This window comes from Dothidotthia symphoricarpi (genome assembly GCF_010015815.1).
Source record: "Dothidotthia symphoricarpi CBS 119687 unplaced genomic scaffold P153scaffold_1, whole genome shotgun sequence".
NCBI classification, from domain to species: Eukaryota; Fungi; Ascomycota; class Dothideomycetes; order Pleosporales; family Dothidotthiaceae; genus Dothidotthia; species Dothidotthia symphoricarpi.
The window spans coordinates 1,247,749-1,267,789 of NW_022985008.1; the positions used below are offsets into that span (position 1 = coordinate 1,247,749).

Here is a 20,041-nt window from a genome sequence, read left to right on the forward strand (position 1 = left end):
AAAATCCAGTGAACTCACAAAAGCCCAAATGACTGCACAGCCGCGGAACAACAACAACCCATCTCACGTCGTCCTCGTCTAGACCAACAACCATGCCTTCCTCATCAAGCTTTCTCGCCCTTCCCAGGGAGTTACGCAACTCGATCTATGAGTACGCGCTCACCTCAACAACTGGACTGTACTACCGAGAGCCATCAGAGCTTGACCACGAGTACAAAAACACCAAGCCGAAATCCTACCAAAAGCCCAGGATTCGCAAGCCCATATTATACATCCGTCACTACGAAACCCACGACATAAGAGCCTCGGATGAGTTCAACCAGCTGGCCTACGTCAACCGCCAGATCCGAGCAGAAACCACCACGCAGGAATTGAAGTACAACAAGATCCACTTCCGGCGCCACCGCGACGACCAGCGCCTCGCAAGCCTCCAGCTCATCTCCTTCCTCAAATGCAGGTCCGTCACCACAGCACCGTGGCCCATTGAAATCGCCATCACCGACTTCGACACGGAACAGGTACCGATAGAACTACTCGCTCTCCAGGTCACCATGCAACACGGAACGGAGCTCAACCGTCTCTGCAGCGAGCGGCCAAACGTCTCCGTGCAATTCACTCTCTCCGGTTGGCGTGGCGCAAAGGACAACACGAAAGCCTGCATGAGCTTCTTCGTTGTCCTGGGGATTTGTCTGATGGATGCTCTCCGTGGTAAGCAGGCATCTCCCTGCCTGCTTCGCCCGGGTAGTCGGTGTCAGACGAGGGTGAACAAGATTCTGAAATCGATTACGAAGGACCGTCTTCAGGGAGATGGCGATGGGATGCTAACGCGGGCTGCGAATCTGAGGGTTGTGCCTGATGAGGGCACGGTTTGGGATGAGGAGAAGTGGTTGGCGTTTATGGATGGTGAAGGGGGGGCGGATTACTTCCATCGGGAGGAGACGTTGGAGCAAGTCAAGCGGTGGATCGAAGAGGGCATATAATCTAGTACAGTCGTGTCTTCCATCACGACATCGATTGCATTGACAATCCATGTTCCATTTCTCTGGTCGTCAGAGAGGTTCCGCCGGAGTCCTACTCAAGTAACCTAACACGCATTGCGTGGATTCTGTCTAATACACATATTCGCATACTGAAGAAGAAAAAACGCCGCGGTCTCTACTTTGTTCGTCTCACTCTCCATCTCCATCTCTCTCGTTCGCGGTAACAAGCGTGCTGTCTAGCCTGAGGAGGAGCGTCTTATTCACTAGACATACATACATACATACATCCATGCCTTCTCGACGTTACGGATGGAGTTTGAAGAAACTGCCCCAACGGTGCTGGGAAGACTGTACGCACAGCCGTTGGACAAAAAGTGAGGTCATGTGTGGAACAAACAGAGTGGATTGTAGAAATGGTGATCATCGAGGTATGTTAGAGTAGGAGACATTGAACATTCGCTATAACTTCCACAGACACATGAACTCTCGATGAATCGAAATACCAGGAACTAAGGTACACCGAAAACCATGGAACAGCTCGACAACTACAACTACGTTTAGTGTAGAAAGCTTATGTCTGAGTTCTTAGCTGTATACACCTTGCGTACACGTTGTTCAGTTTACTTGTGTTGCTTTGCAGGTTATAGGAGCCTTGAAAAACGTAGATTGCTTGCTGCTTTTACGGTTGACTGAGAGGTGGGCTGGTTGACGGAACTTCATCGTAGGGGAGTGCACAGCACAGCAGAGCACAACAAGAGAATGGAACGAAACAAGTCGCAGAGAAGACAGTGGAGTAAACAGGCACAATATTTCATTTCGATCACTTCTATTCCAACATCACCAAACCACCTCTTCTCCTCCAAGCCCCAATACACGAACAGAAAGTCGCTACAACCCAATGATCGCGCAGCACATGCAGTAGCGTCGAGAGTATCCCATGCAGCCCAATCCCAATCCTGAACCCAATCTATCCAGCCAAGAAAGCCCATTCCCAATAAAACGCCCAAATCGCACTCAACCCGACAAACCCTCCAACCTAGTAAGTCGAAGCCGCATACGCCTGCCCAACAAGCGTATCAGCATTGAGCATATCCGCGCCATCCGCGACCATGAAGTACGAGTAGCCCTCAACCAAATCAGACCCATCCATGTACTCCATAGCCTGCTTGAGGAAGCTGGCAGCCTGCGCGTCGGTGGCGGAGCCGGTGTTGAGGCCGAACTCGGTGACCCAGACGGGCTTGCTGTAGAGGGCGGCGGCCTTTTCGATCTGGGTCTTGAAGCGGGTGATTGTCTCGTCTGAGGGGATGTCGTAGAAGTGGATGTTTGTGGCGTGCACGATGGCGTCGGGGCAGGCGGTGTGGAAGTCTGTGAGCCAATTTAGGCCCATGGGCGCTGCATCTGTGCCTACACCGTTTGACACTGAGGGGCCGAGGATGGTGACGTCTGAGTGGGAGGAGGCGATGGGGTTCATGTATTCCATCCATGAGGTGCAGGCGGCTTCGGGGGTCATGTTGGCTTGGGCAGCTACGTCGGGCTCGTTGAAACCCATGACGGCCTTGGTGCCGGCTTTGACGGCTGTGTCGACGTTGGCGAGCCATGCTTCGGCGGTGGAGTCGGAGGGCTTGTGCATCATGGGGACGAAGGGAGCGCCGATGCTGGCGCTCTCGGTCTGTCCCCAGTTGTAGGCATAGCCGTAAGACCCGCTGAGAGCCTTGCAGAGGGAGGCGTCATTGTAGGCGAGACCGCGCTTGGATCCGCTGTAAGTAGGGGAGCTACCGGTGGCAGATGCCTTGGCGGAGGAGACAACGGCAGAGGAGGCGGCGGCTGAGGACTTTGCCGCAACGGGCTTCTGCGCGAAGGACATGGACACATCAACCGAGGTGGGGACGGCGTACCCGTCGGCCTTGGACGAAGTGACGTCCGCAGCCTTAGACGAAGTGACGTCTGCAACCTGCGATGAAGTGGCCTCGACAACCTTGGAAGACGCGGCAACGGGGGTCGGTGTGACGACTACATAGCTGGAAGCGGAAGCCTCGTAGCTAGAGGCGGGAACCTCGTAGCTGGCAGCGGAAGTCTCGTAGCCGTAGTCGGACTCAACAGAAGCGACAGAGGATACGCCAGCTGAAGCAGCCGTAGATGAAGCACCGGAGCCCTTGGTGACTGTGACAGTGACCTTCTCGGCCGAAGTAACAGTAACAGTGAGGCCACACTGAGAAGCACCAGTGGAAACCTCCTCGGCAGCTACAGGTACATCAGAAGAGGCCGTGCCGTAGATGGTTGAGACAACGACTTGAGTAGAGGTGAGAGTCTGGCCGACGGTGGTGGTCTTGTCATCGGGGTAGGCGCCGGTTCCAGTTGCCTGAGGAACACTAGTGCCGTTGTAACCGCCAGACCAACCGCCAGTAGGGTAGGCAGGTCGTCCACTTCCAGTTCCGTAGGCTTGGGAAGCCTTGTGGCTGCTGTGGAACTTGCTGTGTCCGGCGTGTCCGTATTGAGGAACGGCGGCAGCGGTAGAGATGAGAGCCAAAAGGCTGATCTTCATGGTGGAGGACATGTTGATAGATATGTTTGGATGATTGCTGATATTTCAAAGTTCTAGGGTATTGTAGCTTGAAAGAGTGCAGCTTCTTGAGCGCAGGGAGAGACCGAGCCAACCAGGGCGAATGCTGATATCCGGTAAGGAAAGTGGTGTCTAGGTAGACAAGGAAAGGACTGAGCTAAAGCTCTTGGGAATCAACAGCAACGGGACCGTGGTTTGAATGAGGGAAGGTTGTGGAAGGAATGGGGACCACCGGGTTGTCTCTGTTCATATAGCAGGGCGGGGGACTCGGAATCCCCAAAGCCCACCCACGCAGGTCTAGATGAAGGCGGCAAGCTCAAACTTTGTTGAACCCGGTCGCCACTAAGACAAGGTGCAGTGAGCCAGCGCCATCTGTAGGGTCAAGCGTCAGGTACATTTCGATGGAAAGTCGAGGCGTCGACCACTCATGGCGAGCAGCGCTTCCAAGAACACACATCCGCGCCACCCCGGTCGCTCTTCGGACCTGTCCAACGATCGGCGTGACAAAGCTTGCCTGCATCGGTGCATCACCATAGCGTTGCGCGATTCGGCGCCCCTTTGCGCCGCCGTTTCGACAGCCAGGAACCCGCAGCCACGACGCAGGCATAGCCGCCAGGGGCACGATGACAGCCCTGAGCGACACGTCGCGCAATGGGTTGATTCTAGCCGCTATTTGACCTTTTATTAGACATGCTACCCTATCAGTAGCTTTCATCGTCGGGTTTGTGCAGTGACACACGTTCACAACTTTGGGCCGGGGAGCGTGGAGCGGTACGAAAGATCGCTCTCGCATCCTCACATCGAGCTGCAGGCCCGTCTCGAATGCAGGCCGGATCCCGCTTGGCGGATGCCATTCACCCGCGCAGTCTCTCGGCGATCTCTAGTGTTGTCAAAATAGGACATGACGTCTGTCACAAGCCTCAATGCGCGGTTTCGTTTCAATTTGTGTTGTTTGCTCGCTGAGTCGACTTTTGCTTACGAAAGGGAGAGGCTGGGGTTGATTCAGTCGTTGAGGGCTGAGCCGGGTTGCTGTCAGGATCGGGGAGGGACAGCCGAGCAGACACGAAGACATGCTGACGACGGCCCCAAAGGTGACGTATCAACATTTCAAAGTTGTGCCGAAGGGTGTGGAAGCACAACGGCGGTGAACTCAACATTACCACGCCTTGTCAATTCTCGTCTGTTTCAGCCATGTCGTTGTGTTCGGAAAAGTTGTGTAACGGGGAAGGACATCCCTTTGCATGCAGTGTGCCTCTCAAAGGAATTCAGGACAACCCATTTCGCATGCTCAAACACGAAGTGGCATTCCACGTGGGAGAAAGCTACGAGCATGCCATTCTTTTCCATCCCGCAGTTCTTCGCCAGCAGTGCCAATTTATTTGTCTTTCCGTTGACTGAACTGTTTTCAGAACGGGCTCTTCCTAGCCCTCGACCCACCTGCAACTCTAGCGAACGCAACCGGCAACCGTCCACGACGCCACTGATGTAACCTCGTAAGACATCCCCGTCTCTGAGCTTTGCGCTCGAGAATCGTCTCCCCATCTTTCCCTCTGCAGCCCACCTGTCATCCTAGAAAAGTCCACGTAAAACCCTCAACACCATGAATTCCTATTGGCCAGGGTTAGACGAGCGGAACCTACCAATCGCTCTGCGGCGAGATGGCTCTGGTCAGAACTAGGAACAACATGCATTAGCTAGCGATGCAGTATGCAGAGCTTATGCGCGTACTTTGGGATCGTGCAGCATATGCAATTTCTCAACGTTACTCGTTCTTTTGTTCATGCCTTGACTTCACCGTTTGGTTTGGCGTTGGGCGTAGATACTCTATTCTGCCAAGGACAAGCCTCTTGAAGCGCAACTAAGATCACAAATTTCAAAGTCCAACTACTTTAGTCCATGTTGCAAGCACAAAACTTCCTAGTGTATAATTAAAGTTTTTTTCTAAACCATGGTTCACCAACCTCGTATTGAGATGTGACAGTCCACTAACAGTTACTCAAATATTCCCGTAAGCTGCGACGCCGATGCATTCCAGATTGCAGCACAACGTTCAGCAGTGACTGTGATTCAGCACTACGCATTATGGTAGTAGCGGACTACAGGTATTCATATACGTTGATTTAAACTTTTCGACCATTCATGGACCGCTCGTTTGAAGACTGTGGAGTATGTTTCGACGTACAAACGCCGAGAAGTTTCGAGTGTTAAACAAGCTCGATATTATGGTTCGCGCTTGTCACCTTTCGAAGGAGTTCGCCGGTCGGAGAATAGTCTTGGGACAAGCATTGCAAGGAACATAGAAGAATGCAACAGAGGAGAATACGATGGAACAAAGACATGTTGACGTGACGATCCTACGACCAAGAACGTGCCGCAAAAGGAAGCAACATAGACAAAGCCTACCCCTTCGCATAGTCGACATCTAGGGCTGGATTCATACGTTCTAGGTTAGGCGGTTTCTCAGTTGTTCCCTTTCGCTAAGTATTGTTCAGACAGTATTTCTACAGTATCGATATGTTGTACGAGGAGTGGTAGCTGGCCAGCAGCGTAATACTACCGGTGTATATCACTCGGTAGGATCTTTTGAAGGTGTCTGCGAGGAGGGCTGCGCGACGAAGCGATTGTCGCCCTTGGGTTTGGAATCTGGGTGAAACTGCGCAGATCGAGGGGTCTGGCTCCCATCGTCCCAAAACTCGACATCGCCCTCTGCACTAAGGGAACCCTTCTTGACGAGGTCGCCCTTTTCCCGCATGAGGTCTTCTATGGTCACTGACTTGTCGGAGAATATCTGCACCCGCGTCAGAAATGTTAGCATGGCAGGAGTAGACCGACCCACCTTGAGATGGTCGCTAATCAGATGCTTGTTCTTGCAGTCCGGACATGAAATCAACACAGTCCCGTGGTGATATCCCTGCTTGGACAGACGATGCGACGACCGTGTTGTGCAGACATTGCAAGTGAATGTCAACTCGTACGAGGGAACTTGGTCGCGCTCGAGACGTGACTCTGGTGCTTTTGTGGATGCGCCGGCTGGTGATGGGGCAGCTGAGGAAGATTCGAAGCGGGCTGCAGGAGGCAATCGTACTCTTGAAAGAATGGGCAAAGGTCGACACCCAGCTGACGTTTGCGGAGTGTGGAAGAGGCGCTTTGAGGGTGCTGGAATGGGCTCTGCTGGGAAAGTTCTTACAGCTCGAGGCGTACCTGCACGAGCAAAAGCGCGTAACAAAGACGACGTAGGGCGCATTGTTGTATGCATAACAAGGAATATGTCAAGTAGCTATGATGGTGGTTCCTGTGCGGACAAAAGCCGTGATCACCGAGGCGCCAAGGCAAGGTTATGTTCCGTCATCTGTTCGCGAGCTACACGACCCCCGCCTAACGCCGCCGCGAGACGTGCACGTCGACTGTCAACGTCGACTGTCCACACAGCCGGGCTCTTATTCTTTATTGTGTCCGTCGCCGTGCCGTGTCGTGTGCATGCACCTGCGCTCTTTCCTATAGCATCCGACACTTTGTGCACGACCACAGCCTTGTCCACCAGCTCCTGGACGTTCTATCGACCTGCACCAAGTGACAGCCTTGAGGCAAGATGATCGCAGGACGGGGTCGCCAGCGTATACGGCCGCCGCGCAGGGTATGTCAAGCACCTTCACCTTCACCGTGCTCTCGCAGTATATCTGGACCCTGGTCTATACCACTGAACCACAGTCAACCACCCAGCTAACCATGCGGCGACCCCAGGGCCTCCATGGCGATGAAGTCGATTTTGAAAACACGTGGGCCACGATCGAAGCTGCCTTCCGCGAGATCCACACCAAGAACGCCTCGAAGCTCTCCTACGAGGAGCTGTACCGCCACGCCTACCGCATCGTGCTCAAGAAGAAGGGCCAGGACCTGTACAACCACGTGCACGACTTCGAGCGCAAATGGCTGAGCAGCGAGGTGCGCGCAGTCATCCAGCAGATGCTCTCGCCCAACCTCCTAGCCAACGCGCAGAGCCTCGGTGGAACAACGGCGAATGAGCGACGTGTGGCGGGCGAGAAATTCCTGAAGGGGCTCAAGCAGGCATGGGGCGACCACCAGGTATGCATGAGCATGCTGGCAGACGTGCTCATGTACATGGTAAGGCTATCCTTTTCACGGCGGCGGCTCCAAACAAGGACATTCTGCTAACACGACATCAATCAAGGACCGTGTCTACTGTACAGACCATCGCCGACCGTCGATATTTAACGCTGCCATGGTCCTGTTTCGCGACGAGATTCTGAACTCGCCCGTCTCCACCATGGATGCCCGCGCAATCCTGGGTCTGCTGAACCACGTTGTCCTCGATCAGATCCAGATGGAGCGCGACGGCGATGTCATCGACAAGCACCTCATCAAGTCTTGCGTATGGATGCTCGAGGGCCTGCACGAGGACGAGACCGAGTCAGAAGAGCAGCGCCTGTACAACGTCTCGTTCGAGAAGGAATATCTAGAGACCAGCAGGACCTTCTACAAGACCGAGTCGGAGCTTCTATTGCGCGACTCTGATGCAGGCGCATACTGTAGGCATGCGCGACGGAGGATCTACGAGGAGGACGAGCGTTGCAAGCAGACACTATCAGAGAGCACCGGGCCCAAGATTCAAAAGGTCGTGGAAGATGAGCTGATCAAGAACCGGATACACGAGCTGGTGGAGATGGAGAGCGGCGTTCGATTCATGATCGAAAACGACAGACTCGACGAGTTGAATTTGGTCTATGACTTGAACAAGCGAGTGGACGAGAAGAAGGAGGAAGTTACGCGTGCTATACAAAAGCGCATCGTGGCTATGGGTACCGACATCAACAACGACGCCATTGCTGCATCGCAAGCCACTGCGCCGGCACCAGCAGCCGACTCTGCAGACAAGGGCAAGGGCGCCGCGCAAGAGAAGCGTATAAACCAGCAGACAGTCGCTGCGATCAAGTGGGTCGAAGATGTCCTCGCGCTGAAAGACAAGTTCGACAAGATCTGGAAAGATTCATTCGAATCGGACGGTCTTTTACAGCAGGCTGTGACCAGGAGCTTCGCTGACTTCATCAACTCGCCGAACTTCCCGCGATCTTCCGAATACATCTCCCTCTTCATCGACGAGAACATGAAGAAGGGCATCAAAGGCAAGACAGAAATGGAAATCGATGTTGTGTTGGACAAGGCAATCATCCTGTTGCGATACGTCCAAGACAAAGATCTCTTCGAGCGATACTACAAGAAACATCTCTGCCGACGACTGTTGATGAACAAGTCAATCAGCAACGAAGTTGAGAAGCAGATGATTTCTAAGATGAAGATTGAGCTTGGAAACAACTTCACACTCAAGCTGGAGGCCATGTTCAAGGACATGACGATATCGGAAGAGCTCACTGCTGGCTTCAAAAAGCATGTCGAGGGTCTCGGAGAAAAGGATCCAAAACGCATCGAGCTGGCCATCAATGTGTTGACAAGTATGACTTGGTCACTCGAGACTATGGGTGGCGCAGCCGACGATGAAGAGGACAAGCGACCACGATGCAATTTCCCAGTCGCAGTGGAGAAGATCAAGCGCGGATTTGAGAAGTACTACAACACAAAGCACCAAGGACGACAGCTCACATGGCTCGCCAACATGGGTTCCGCGGACATCAAGGCCGTATTTCCCAAGGTGCAGCAGAAGGACGGATCATTTAAGGAGCGCCGACATGACTTGAACGTATCGACTTACGGCATGGTGATCTTGCTTCTATTCAACGAACTGAGCCCGGGTCAGTATCTGAGCTTTGAAGAGATCCAGGCCCAGACGAACATTCCTCGTAACGATCTGATCAGAAATTTGCAGTCGCTTGCGGTCGCCCCAAAGACGCGTATTCTAGTCAAGGAGCCCATGTCCAAGGATGTAAAGCCTACTGACAAATTCTCGTTCAACGAAGGCTTCAGCGGGAAATTTGTGAAGATCAAGGTCGGCGTCGTTAGCAGCGGGAATAAAGTCGAGAGCGACCGGGAACGACGGGAGACAGAGAAGAAGAACGATGATTCGCGGCAGTTCTGCATCGAGGCTGCAGTCGTGCGGATCATGAAGTACGTATGCCCCTGACGCGGAAAATTACGTCGACGCTAACAATCACCCTAGACAACGCAAAGAGCTCTCCCACCAGCAGCTCATCATCGAGACGCTCAACCAGCTGGTCGGACAGTTCAAGCCCGAAGTCAACATGATCAAGAAGCGCATCGAGTCGCTTATCGAGCGCGAATACCTGGAACGCGTCGAAGGCGCAAAGGTCGACTCGTACCGCTATCTAGCGTAGAGAGTGTCACATCTTGTGCATGTATTTATACGGCGTTTTTGGCGAGTCTTGTCCCGGCTGGCTGGGGGAGCTATCTTGGTGAATGCATAGCATTGGCGTCACGGGCTGCGAATAGTGGTCTGGGTGGGTCGGAATGGATGGGTTTGGCGTCTCGGAGCGCTCGCACATGTGCGTGGATTCTCACACTGGCTCATGATATAAAGTCTTCGGTTTCGCTTGGGGTGGTGTAGTACCCATTTCATAGTTTTACATACATGACATGTGGACGCAAAAGCGGATATTCTCTTCTTACTTCTTCACTTCTTCTACTTCTGATATGGGCATGGATAAACTCCACTCACACATCTTTCGCTCCATTGCTTTGTGATTGGCCATTTGTCCGCGCGTGCAGTACATGCCATCCACGACTGCCCACAAAGCTCTGACATGTATGGCGACAGAGAAATAAGAAGCTGCGGACTGACACCAAGGGCGGGTATAATTTACTGTCGCCTCTTACGCTTCACCATATTTTGGTGAAGACATGCTCAGCTTTTATGAAGATATATGAATTTGAACGTAGTGTGCGATCTATCGAATAGTAGGCACATTCAAGATGGTATCATTGGACGCTATACTATGTTTACGTGGCTCTTGTCATCTCTCGCTAATGGGCCTGTCGTTAGCGGTATGTTTTTACTTCTTCATAGATCCTCCTGTTTGCCGCCTCTAGGTCAGCATATTTACGCTGTTTCTCTCGATTACTACATACGTCCTACTCGCTCAGCACTCTTCCTGAGCTCTGTAGTCGAGTATAATAACGCTATTAGATGGGTTCCTCCACATGGACAGGGTGGATCAAGAAGTATGGATCACATATTCTGTCAACATGTGATGGCATGGCTCGTCAAGATATCCTTTAGCAACCCATTCGTGGAAGAGATAGAAGATATTTGCACCATCTCTACGTGATAGTAGCGACTCTTGAAAAGCCACAGTACTATGCTCAACACTTATATCCCCTGGTATCAAACCTAGATTACATAGGCAATCTCTGCCTCAATCACGCTCTCCGCAACCCCTGGATAGGTGTAAATATTCAGAACTCTCAATCCTGCCTTGGCAAGCATGGTCCTCCAGTGCGCCTCGCTCCGCTCAAGAACAGAAACGTGAGTCATCATCATCATGTCCATTGATGTGGCAGCCAGTGTGGGATATTCTTCCGACATGACAATCTCATTCAGAAGAACTCGCGAGTAACCTGGTTTGAGCGCTGGTTTGAGATTTTCCAGGATCCTAATGCCATCCTCATCAGGCCAGTCGTGCAGGATAGAATGGAGGGAATACGCTCGCGCGGCCTTGATTGGCTGTGGAGTGAAGAAATCGTACGCCTGGCTTTGGAATGGGAGATTCTCTTTATTGTTGATGCTAGCGATCACGGGTTCACGGTCCTGTAGTACTAGTTGTCCGGGGTTTGAGATATGCCGGGTAGCAAATTGCTGTAGATCATGTCCAAGACCGCCACCAATGTCCACCAGAAGCACCTCATTGTTGCTAGGGTCGAAGCCGTCGAACAGACGCTCGGCAACCGGATAGAATCCGGTGTCCCACCAGTTTGCTTTGCCGGCTCGGTAGGCGGACATGAAAGCATCGAACTCGGTAAGATGAGGGGGTGTAGCATCCAACCAGTCGAACAATGCTAGATTGGTCCCATGAGCGGCTTGGAAGGGGCCAGCAGTAATGGATGTGGGCATCTTGTAGTTGGTATCTTTCAGGAACCTAGGTAATCCTTCGAAAGATGGTCGTGCGACATCATAACAGAAGTCTATACTCTTCTGATAGTTATCTGCTGCTAGCCCATGACTGAGTGGTGTACCATGGAATTTGCTGTTGGAGAAGTAGACAAGCTTCATGGCAGTAAGATGTCGCATGATACGTCGCAGTAAGAGTACATCAACACCTGTCTTCTGAGCGAGATCTTCGGATGTAATTCCTGATTCACCGGCATCTTTGAGGTGTTGGAAGAGCTTTACTTCGACGGCAAGCTTGCAATGTGCGGATAATGCTGGCTGTCGTATGATGAGTATGGTATGCAACTTTGACAGTGTTTTGTCTACTGACCTCTGCCCAGAAACTCCTTTGTAGGAATTCACTGGGAATCTCAAGTGTAGCTACAAGCTCTCTGCTGAGCTCAATGAGAGACTCACGAGAGCCGAGTTGATCGCATCCATAAGCCTTGCCAGCGGCGGCAATGCCTTCAAGTATCGAGGAGACCGGTTTCGTTGCCATCTGTGTGGCTGAATTTACCAGACAGTCGAACCTGTTCGCTGTACTTAAAGAAGCAGACCAACATACTTTTTGCATAAATGAGTTGTTACATCGATCCATGAAGGATCTCATGCTCCACAATCGTTTTAGCTTATCGTTCACCACGCAATCCTCCCCGCGTTGTTTTCCTACTAAACTGCCACGGAGGAGGAACCCTTTAGCGTACGATCACCGTAACAGCCCATTAAAATGCCAATCGTTCCGTCGGGTTAGATTTTGTCATGCCTATTTAGGAAATAACCCCGTTAAGCGGCGTGGTACCAAGAAGTGGAACATGTGGCGTAGCCCAAGGGATTGCAGCACTTCAGAGGATTTGGTATGCGGCCCCATATTAAACATATCATCGCCCCATCGTCCAACACGAATCCTCTTTTTCAGATGAGGGGGAAGGCCATCCTTAGGCACTCCATCCCTGTACCAGTTCATCGGGTTTTTGCATCCATCATAACCAAGGGTACACTCTTACTCGCACAGCCGATCTTGCTTGAAGGGTCCTCCTGGCGCTCCATAGACACTCTAAGAGTATGGCATATGCTCTGTTGTGAGCTGCTGGACTCTGCATAATCCCTGTTTTCCATTTCATCGAGCGGGATGTTCGAGATCGAATCCACTTGCCTATGGCCTGCATGACTACGCCGCAATGAAAGGATTGTGAGCTGGTTTGCCGAGGCAGGTCGGCTTTGTCTACTGCTTGTTCCGTGAATCCATGATTTGTGGAAAAACGGGCGCATCGTGGAGACACAAGCGGCCATTATAACAGCGTTTTGTTCAACCCTGAGCCGTAAATCTGCCTTTTGTAACCGGACGAGTAAGAGAAGCGTGGCTTACAAACCCCAGAGAACTAAAGGTACTGGATCGTAGACTCCAAGCTGTTAGCAATAAGACAGCTTTCTAAGCCTGAGGGGTGTACTTACGGATGTCGGGAGCATCGGTGAATAGGTGTAAGTACGTACCCTTCACGATCGTAACGATGGCTGAGAGCATAGTGAGACTCATCATGACACACAGACCAAACTTAGTAGACTGCTTCATCTGAAGTTTCCAAAAGGTTACAACTGGTACGATCGCCAGCACGAAGTCGGTCAAGGTCGTATAGGCGCACAACCAGTACGAAAAGTTATTGAGAATACTCGGATCCCAACACGTCCCCGGCAGCGTCTTATCCCATAACTTCTGGGTTGGTGTACATTGCACAAAGGTGATGACTACTGTAATCATTGCGAAAAGAATTTGCAGAATGGTCATTCCATATAGCAGCCGTGTCCGTAGAGGTTTCGGGTCAAGTAACTGGCAGACGAGAATGACGATCGAGATATTGGGAAAACTGAAAGCACCTAATGGGACGTTATTCGGTGAACTGTAAATGTTTATCAAATAGAAACATACCAATATTAAATGCTACTTCAATGTTAGTCAAGGTCATCGTTATATGCTGGGAAGTACATACGATATCCAATCATCTGCCATCTCGCCGTCACAACTAAACGGTCCTGACCGAACTCGGTTTGTACGGCGGCCATAGGTCGGCCGAACCCCAGGTGCGCTGAATAATGGGCGAAAGAAGAAGCAGCGATGCTAAGTATCTATGTCAATTTATCAATATCCATTTCAGGTGATGTGGAAGTCAAGATTCTTACAAGAGAGAAGACAATGAAAACATCATCCCATCCGACCACTCTGACAATTCGTACACGAGTGAAGAGCTTGACGGCAACTGCGAAGATGGCAGCTCCTGTCATAACCCACGCAATCACGATAACCTCAATCTGGCGGCTCTCCCTCATATACACCGTGTCCATTGCAGTAGTCAAAGACTGTAACAGTCGGGAAGTGATTAGTTGATGGAGTTGAATAGGAGTTTAGTAAAAAACAGAGATACACTCTAGAAAAAGTTCACCGATCGCATGCTCTTACAGGATACTCGAGTGAGGAAAACAGCTGGGGAAAACCAAACATGCGATTTTCGTTCGTTATGAGTTCCCATGGCAAACTGCTGTGCCACTTGCACGGTTGATGCCGGAGGAACAACATTTGTCAACCCGATCTACGCGATGGATGCGACATACAGGCGATCAGGCACTCACTAACATACGCCTACAAAAGCGTAATTTCATCGTGATCCACGTGGGCAGCTAGAATATTATCTTGTCTTGGCTAGAGAACGTCCTCCTCTTCACTGTATCTTAACAACCGTCAATCTTGTTAGTAGATGTTACCGTCGGATGTATAGGTGATAACACAGAAGGATAAGTCAACCAAATAGGGTTGAAAGACTGCTTCTTCAGAGGAGAGCAAAACATCGGGCGCGAATGCTGCGAATTCTACCCCTGAGAAAACACCACTGCGTCCCATCGGATGTCCACTGCCTAGGCATGTGCTACCCATTCACCGAACGAGATGTTCAAGTCACTTACAGTATCCACGCTACCCACGTACTCTTCACCGACGACATTATCCACGAACTCGGCGACGCAATAGATGAGGTCGAAGTCCGTCTTACCACTAGCAAACCTCAGAAGTCACCATCCTGCAATCGCTAGTGAACTTTCTGGCAGTGAACAACACATACATGGGTCTGTACGGCTCTGCGATGAATACGAAGGCGACCATTGGGTTCATCTGCGGATGCATTGTGGAGCGCGACTACGACGGCAAGGTCAGATCTCCTGTCGGCGCAAAGAAGTTTCCTGGTTACTGCCGTATAAAGACGGGTTATACAGAGCCGGGGCCGAGATTGGCTGACAAGCAGAAGACGATCGACGAGCAGAAGCTTGTTGAGGGGGTTAGAATACCTAGTGCTAACAGTACTGGTCGCATAACGGCAGATTCTTTTTTTGATATCAGGATTAGTGGCGTTGACCGTCGCTGAGACGTGATAACGAAACGAATATATCATATCTTCCCGTTAGTTTGTTCAGTTCGATTTTAACATCATATCCAACGTGTAGAGCAGTTCTGGTGAGGGTAGTGAATGACGAACTGAGTGAATGTGGAAGAGCTCGGAGCTGCTTATATAAGCTGGGGTTAGTCTTGGCAAAGCAAGTCGCGACGCTCGAGAACGAACGCGCCCAACGACTCCACATACTCTCGCGTTCGCGCACCACTTGAAGCCTTCACGCACGCAGTATCGCTGTCGTATTGCATCCGGCACCATGTATGGTATGCAGCAAGCCTACAATGCCGTCGACCCGAGTGCGCAGGTGCCGCCTCACCTTGTGGGTGCTCCTTGGTAGCTCTTCGCTCATCTTGTGCATAGCTAATCGTGCAGCTCGCCCATGTCCATCTGATCTCTTCGTATCGCTTCCCGACGCTTCCCAGCCTCCAGCCCGCACAAGCACTAGAATATCTCATCAAAGGCCCCCAGATAGTGCGCGACACGTCCCCCGTCGCCTGGACCTACTTCGCGTCTCCGCCTCAAGATGGCACCGTTGTTCTCGCCTGGCAGCCGCCGCGCATGCATACACACTTTGCCTCTGATGGCATCGTGTGGGCCGACGCGGAGACGGCCTATGATATGAATGCGCGAGGCTACACTCTGCAGGTGTTGGTCCACAACAGCGGTTACGTCTACCCGCACGAACCCTACGCAATGCACGCCCGTTTCCGCTACAGGATTGCAGCAGGACCTGGCGCCTTCGACCCTAACCTGTGGTTGATCCACTACAGACCAGCAGACGCGAACCACCGAATCCCTGCAAGCCAGATACCGATACCACGGGAGATGCACGCGACGCTACAGATGCGCGCCCAGCTCCAAGCCGCGGGTCCGCTTATGCGCAAAGAGTTCATGCTGCACGACCAGGCCAACTGGCCCAAGGTCGAGTTTGGACAGCCAGCAGCTATGAGAGGCCAGCAGCCATACTACAACCCTATGCAGCCAGGACGACCATACGTAGCCCAGCCTCCGCCAGCTAAGCGGCAGCGCGGTTTGCCGCCGCAGCCTCAAGCTCGTCCACCTGTTTCAAGCGTCATCGCCCCAGACCCCACACTTGATGATGAGGAGAACGCGACCCACGACGCTTTCGACTACCTCAGTCCTCGCGAAATCAGTCTTTCTAGATACAAGCAACACCATGAGTGGATGGAGGAGATATTCTCGTCACCCTACGCTGTGGGCAAGATTGCGCCCATTGATCTTGGATTAGGCCTCATGGGCGAGCTCGCTCCCCTGACTGCTGGTATTCTAGATGTTCCAGGCGCAGAGAACGCGGATACTGCAAAGGAAAACTACCAAGTCAAGAACTACTACAAGCTGGACCCCGCTCAGCTCAAGGACTTTGAGACACGTGTGTCGGAATACACTTCAAAGGAACAGGCTGAGATTGAAAAGATGAAGGCGGACCATGCAAGGAAGATGGGCCAACTGAAACGGACTCGAACATACATCAAGGCTGAGAGGCGGTTACGGGATCTGTCACGCTCAGTAGATGGCGAGAACGAGGGATCAGACCCGTCAGAAGGAGTGGTACAGGACCTGGAGGAATCGTTGGGAGTGACATTCGATGCGAAGAAGTCGGTTGTCTGCGTGGAAAAGGGCGGATACATCGTAGCACAACAGCCCCAACCACAAAAGGCTCAAGTAAATGGCCACGGAGCACAACAGGGTGCGAACGGCGCGTCGAATGATATGCACAATGACGGGGCGATGGAAGCTGATAACACAGCAGCCAGCCTGCTCGATCAGTACGGATCTGGGTCTTTATCCGGAACTCCTGGTAACTTCTCAATCCCCCAGATGTCTCAACCACCTTCTCAGTCGCAGTCTGCTGTTGGCACACCACATGCACATATTGGCCACACCTCGCAGCCCTCAACGTTCGATCGGCAAGTCTCAAATATGGATGCAGATGCTGGCAACGACCTTCTGGATCTTGACGTAGAAATGTCGGGTATGACGAATTCGCTCGAAAAAGACTGGGTCCACCTTGATGAGCAGTCGTCTGGCGATGCACAACATGCTCGTGCGAACGCTCAGCAGGCCATGACAAGCAACAATCTTCCCGCGACAGACTCGAATGCTCTACCTCAATCAAACATAGATGTTGAAGCAGGTAGCATGTTCGATACGGCAGATTTTGGGAGCTTCGACAACCTTGACACTGCCGGAGATGCATTGGCAGATTTTGGGCATGACGATAACTTGGGCTTGGACCTTGTAGACGACTCAGCGTTTGGCGATGCGTTTCATGGAACTGAGATGCACCACGACGATACAGGAAACGGAGACAATGCTTAGTGGACATTGCATCTCTAAGCAAAGCCTGCAGAGTTTTTGCCTCTAGGTATTTTTAGACCAGCACCTAACTTGCGAGGTATCAGATACTTTGTCCATACAACCGGCTTATAATGTTTCTTGACCTTGTCCATTCGATGAATGGTCTGCTACTTGAGGGGTTTGTATAGGTATGAAAGCGGGGAGTTTTCTAGGTGTTATGGGTGGGACGATAGGGGATTAGTGATAAATATCAGGGGTGGGTGTCTTCTGTTCTGTTTGTAGTTCTCAGCCGAACAAGCGTATCACCAGAATATGTGATATTGTTGAATATCGCGCCGGCTATTAGGTAGTGAACCGCGATGATAGCAAAGTAGGAAGTCGGACCCGTATGTATGTTGTACGATGTCTCAATCTAGTTGCGTGCTTACCTGTTGAACGTAGAACGTAGTGTAGGTTGTGTTCACCGTGTCTATCAACTGACCAATGACAACAGTGCCTTGTTCCTGGCACAATACCTCCAGCACTATCGCGCGCACAAAGAATTTTGGAAGACTGTGAGGCTGGGCTGACAACGGTGTGACTAGGACTCGCTGCGGGTCTGGTCAGCCTGAGACGACACTGTCTTCAATGTGTACGCGCAAGAAATGTTTTCCACGACATTTCGTCGCCATACTGCTCAAGTTCCGCATCACTATACTATTTGTGAACTCATACTCCGGGATGCCCTGGTCCGGTGCAACGTGAGCGCAACATCAGCCTGTTTCGAGGACTGGCCTCCAAGATATTGACGGCTGCTGGTGATACGTATATCACGTTGCTATCGACTGTCCTTGTGGCACTGGTACATGTCGATATCATCAGTACATTGCTACTGTTTCTTTATCACCTACTTCAAGGACGTGTCATAACTTCGCCGAGAGTTTGGTTTGACTGTCGGCTTCCATTTAATGCTTATTCCACAAAAGCACTACGCATGGCGAGAAGCAAACTCGTTGGGGTATCCAGACTTCTTTTTGTTCTATTTATCAGTCTACTTTTCTCCCGTTCTAATTCGAATCCCACCATTGGCGGGCAGGAACGTCGTGTCACAAAAGGCGCCGCAGCTCCTACAAGGCGTCAAGCAAACGACACCATTCACGTCGTCTCTGGCGTCCCTCGGCTCGGAATTGATACAAAGTTCCCTCGACTCGAGGTCCGCGAGCTGGAACGAAATCCAGACCAATTCAACGTCTACCTGCTGGGTTTGCAACGATTCCAAAGCATAAGTCAAGACGAAAAGCTTTCCTACTTCCAGATCTCTGGTACAATCGGCATCCGAAACCTACAGTGGCATTGTCGTATTCGTGCTTACCAGCTTTAGGTATACATGGCCGACCTTTTGTGTCGTGGGATGGTGTGGAGAAACATCCAGAAGGGAAAGACGGCTATTGCGCGCACAGTAGCAACATATTCCCAACATGGCATAGGCCGTATCTTGCCTTGATGGAGGTAAAGTTGGTCGATTCTCAAATATCTGTCCCGCACTCACAAATAGCAGGAGCTTCTATACGTCAACGCTCGAGAAGTTGTCTTGGGATTTCCTGACGGTGAGCTCAAAGATCGCATGAACGTTGCGCTTGAAACATTCAGAATGCCATACTGGGATGCAGCAGCTGTACCTCCAGAAGGCGAAGGATCGTATCCAGCATGTGTGCAAATGCGTACCATGACGGTCGAACTACCCGACGGGAACACATCAGTCAAGACTGATATACCAAATCCGCTGTTCTCATATGCATTCCACCCCTTGCCTATCGACGCTTTCAAGGGTTCTGATTCGAGATTCACACGCTGGAATACCACAAAGCGCTTCCCGTCCAACAGAAACGCAGACGCGGAGAGCCAGGACGGCAAGGTCGCGTATGAGTTAGACGCGAACCAGGTTAATCTTCGGCAACGAACGTACTATATGTTGTCTATGCAGAAGGAGTATCACAATTTCAGCAACAACGCGGTGAATAGCGAGCTCAGTGGCGTGGTGGTGGACAGTCTCGAGTCGGTCCACGACTCGATTCACCATAGTGTAGGAAGTAATGGGCATTTGACACAGATCGCCTACTCGGCGTTCGACCCAGTATTTTGGCTTTTGCACGCGTAAGTGAAACTTGTCGTTGGTCGCTGTATGTGGTTTACTGATGCGAGGACCAGAAACACTGACCGCATGTTTGCCATCTGGCAAGCTCTGAACCCGGAGAGCTATGTCACCAACCACACGAATCCCAAGGCTACGTTTACGACGCCTAAGAATTCTTGGGCAGACGAGAATACTCGTATGTTCCTAGTTCCACTTCTTTATCGTCATGGTCACTTACAGCAATAGCTTTACACCCTTTTCGCTGCAACAGTGCAGGAGACTTTTGGACCTCGGCGACCGTCCGCGATCATACTGTCTTTGGCTACACTTATCCTGAACTCATCGGCCTGTCAGAAGACGTCACGCTCATCCGTCGAGTCAACGCCCTCTACGGGGAGAATGCGACGTCGCAGTTCTCGTTCAGAGGCGGAGATCCTATCATCCAGCCTGTGCCCATAAATTGTCCGACGGGCTCCCCAAGCACGCCGGAGTATCCAGCCTTGCCTACAAGTACACTTGAACCTCAATCCTCAACCATCATCGAGGAACAGCCATCGGCTA

General features: G+C 51.6%; 9 protein-coding genes across 9 annotated transcripts; 5 read left to right on the forward strand and 4 right to left on the reverse strand.

Moving 5' to 3' along the window:
* Nucleotides 1-92: 92 nt before the first annotated feature.
* P153DRAFT_352741 (uncharacterized protein) lies at nucleotides 93-980 on the forward strand (the record flags this gene model as incomplete). The annotated part of the gene is made up of 1 exon (XM_033666395.1): nucleotides 93-980. One exon carries the CDS (start codon nucleotides 93-95, stop codon nucleotides 978-980), a length of 888 nt encoding a protein of 295 aa, XP_033529188.1.
* Nucleotides 981-1,802: 822 nt separating this feature from the next.
* Nucleotides 1,803-3,688, reverse strand: P153DRAFT_362537 (glycoside hydrolase family 128 protein). Its single transcript, XM_033667158.1, has one exon. It carries the CDS (start codon nucleotides 3,532-3,534, stop codon nucleotides 2,017-2,019), a length of 1,518 nt encoding a protein of 505 aa, XP_033529189.1. The 5' UTR covers nucleotides 3,535-3,688; the 3' UTR covers nucleotides 1,803-2,016.
* Nucleotides 3,689-6,106: 2,418 nt separating this feature from the next.
* P153DRAFT_279599 (zf-DNL-domain-containing protein) lies at nucleotides 6,107-6,784 on the reverse strand (the record flags this gene model as incomplete). The annotated part of the gene is made up of 2 exons (XM_033663028.1): nucleotides 6,107-6,328; nucleotides 6,377-6,784. 2 exons carry the CDS (start codon nucleotides 6,782-6,784, stop codon nucleotides 6,107-6,109), a joined length of 630 nt encoding a protein of 209 aa, XP_033529190.1.
* Nucleotides 6,785-7,266: 482 nt separating this feature from the next.
* On the forward strand, nucleotides 7,267-9,845 carry P153DRAFT_372092 (Cullin-domain-containing protein; the record flags this gene model as incomplete). The annotated part of the gene is made up of 3 exons (XM_033669366.1): nucleotides 7,267-7,662; nucleotides 7,730-9,618; nucleotides 9,671-9,845. 3 exons carry the CDS (start codon nucleotides 7,267-7,269, stop codon nucleotides 9,843-9,845), a joined length of 2,460 nt encoding a protein of 819 aa, XP_033529191.1.
* A 1,025-nt stretch (nucleotides 9,846-10,870) lies between these two features.
* Nucleotides 10,871-12,098, reverse strand: P153DRAFT_258188 (putative hydroxyindole O-methyltransferase; the record flags this gene model as incomplete). Its single annotated transcript, XM_033662796.1, has 2 exons — nucleotides 10,871-11,893; nucleotides 11,946-12,098. Coding segments are annotated over 2 exons (1,176 nt in total), but the record flags the coding sequence as incomplete, so codon positions are not given.
* A 476-nt stretch (nucleotides 12,099-12,574) lies between these two features.
* Nucleotides 12,575-13,951, reverse strand: P153DRAFT_329534 (uncharacterized protein; the record flags this gene model as incomplete). Its single annotated transcript, XM_033665393.1, has 5 exons — nucleotides 12,575-12,926; nucleotides 12,981-13,014; nucleotides 13,067-13,486; nucleotides 13,600-13,735; nucleotides 13,790-13,951. The coding sequence occupies 5 exons, from the start codon at nucleotides 13,949-13,951 to the stop codon at nucleotides 12,575-12,577; spliced, it is 1,104 nt and encodes a 367-aa protein (XP_033529193.1).
* Nucleotides 13,952-14,524: 573 nt separating this feature from the next.
* On the forward strand, nucleotides 14,525-14,692 carry P153DRAFT_279280 (uncharacterized protein; the record flags this gene model as incomplete). The annotated part of the gene is made up of 1 exon (XM_033663013.1): nucleotides 14,525-14,692. One exon carries the CDS (start codon nucleotides 14,525-14,527, stop codon nucleotides 14,690-14,692), a length of 168 nt encoding a protein of 55 aa, XP_033529194.1.
* Nucleotides 14,693-15,236: 544 nt separating this feature from the next.
* Nucleotides 15,237-17,791, forward strand: P153DRAFT_419409 (DUF1750-domain-containing protein). The gene is made up of 2 exons (XM_033672186.1): nucleotides 15,237-15,367; nucleotides 15,421-17,791. The coding sequence occupies exons 1-2, from the start codon at nucleotides 15,305-15,307 to the stop codon at nucleotides 17,386-17,388; spliced, it is 2,031 nt and encodes a 676-aa protein (XP_033529195.1). The 5' UTR covers nucleotides 15,237-15,304; the 3' UTR covers nucleotides 17,389-17,791.
* Nucleotides 17,792-18,340: 549 nt separating this feature from the next.
* Nucleotides 18,341-19,890, forward strand: P153DRAFT_279422 (Di-copper centre-containing protein; the record flags this gene model as incomplete). Its single annotated transcript, XM_033663017.1, has 5 exons — nucleotides 18,341-18,668; nucleotides 18,728-18,855; nucleotides 18,905-19,500; nucleotides 19,555-19,676; nucleotides 19,727-19,890. Coding segments are annotated over 5 exons (1,338 nt in total), but the record flags the coding sequence as incomplete, so codon positions are not given.
* Between the last annotated feature and the right edge of the window lie 151 nt (nucleotides 19,891-20,041).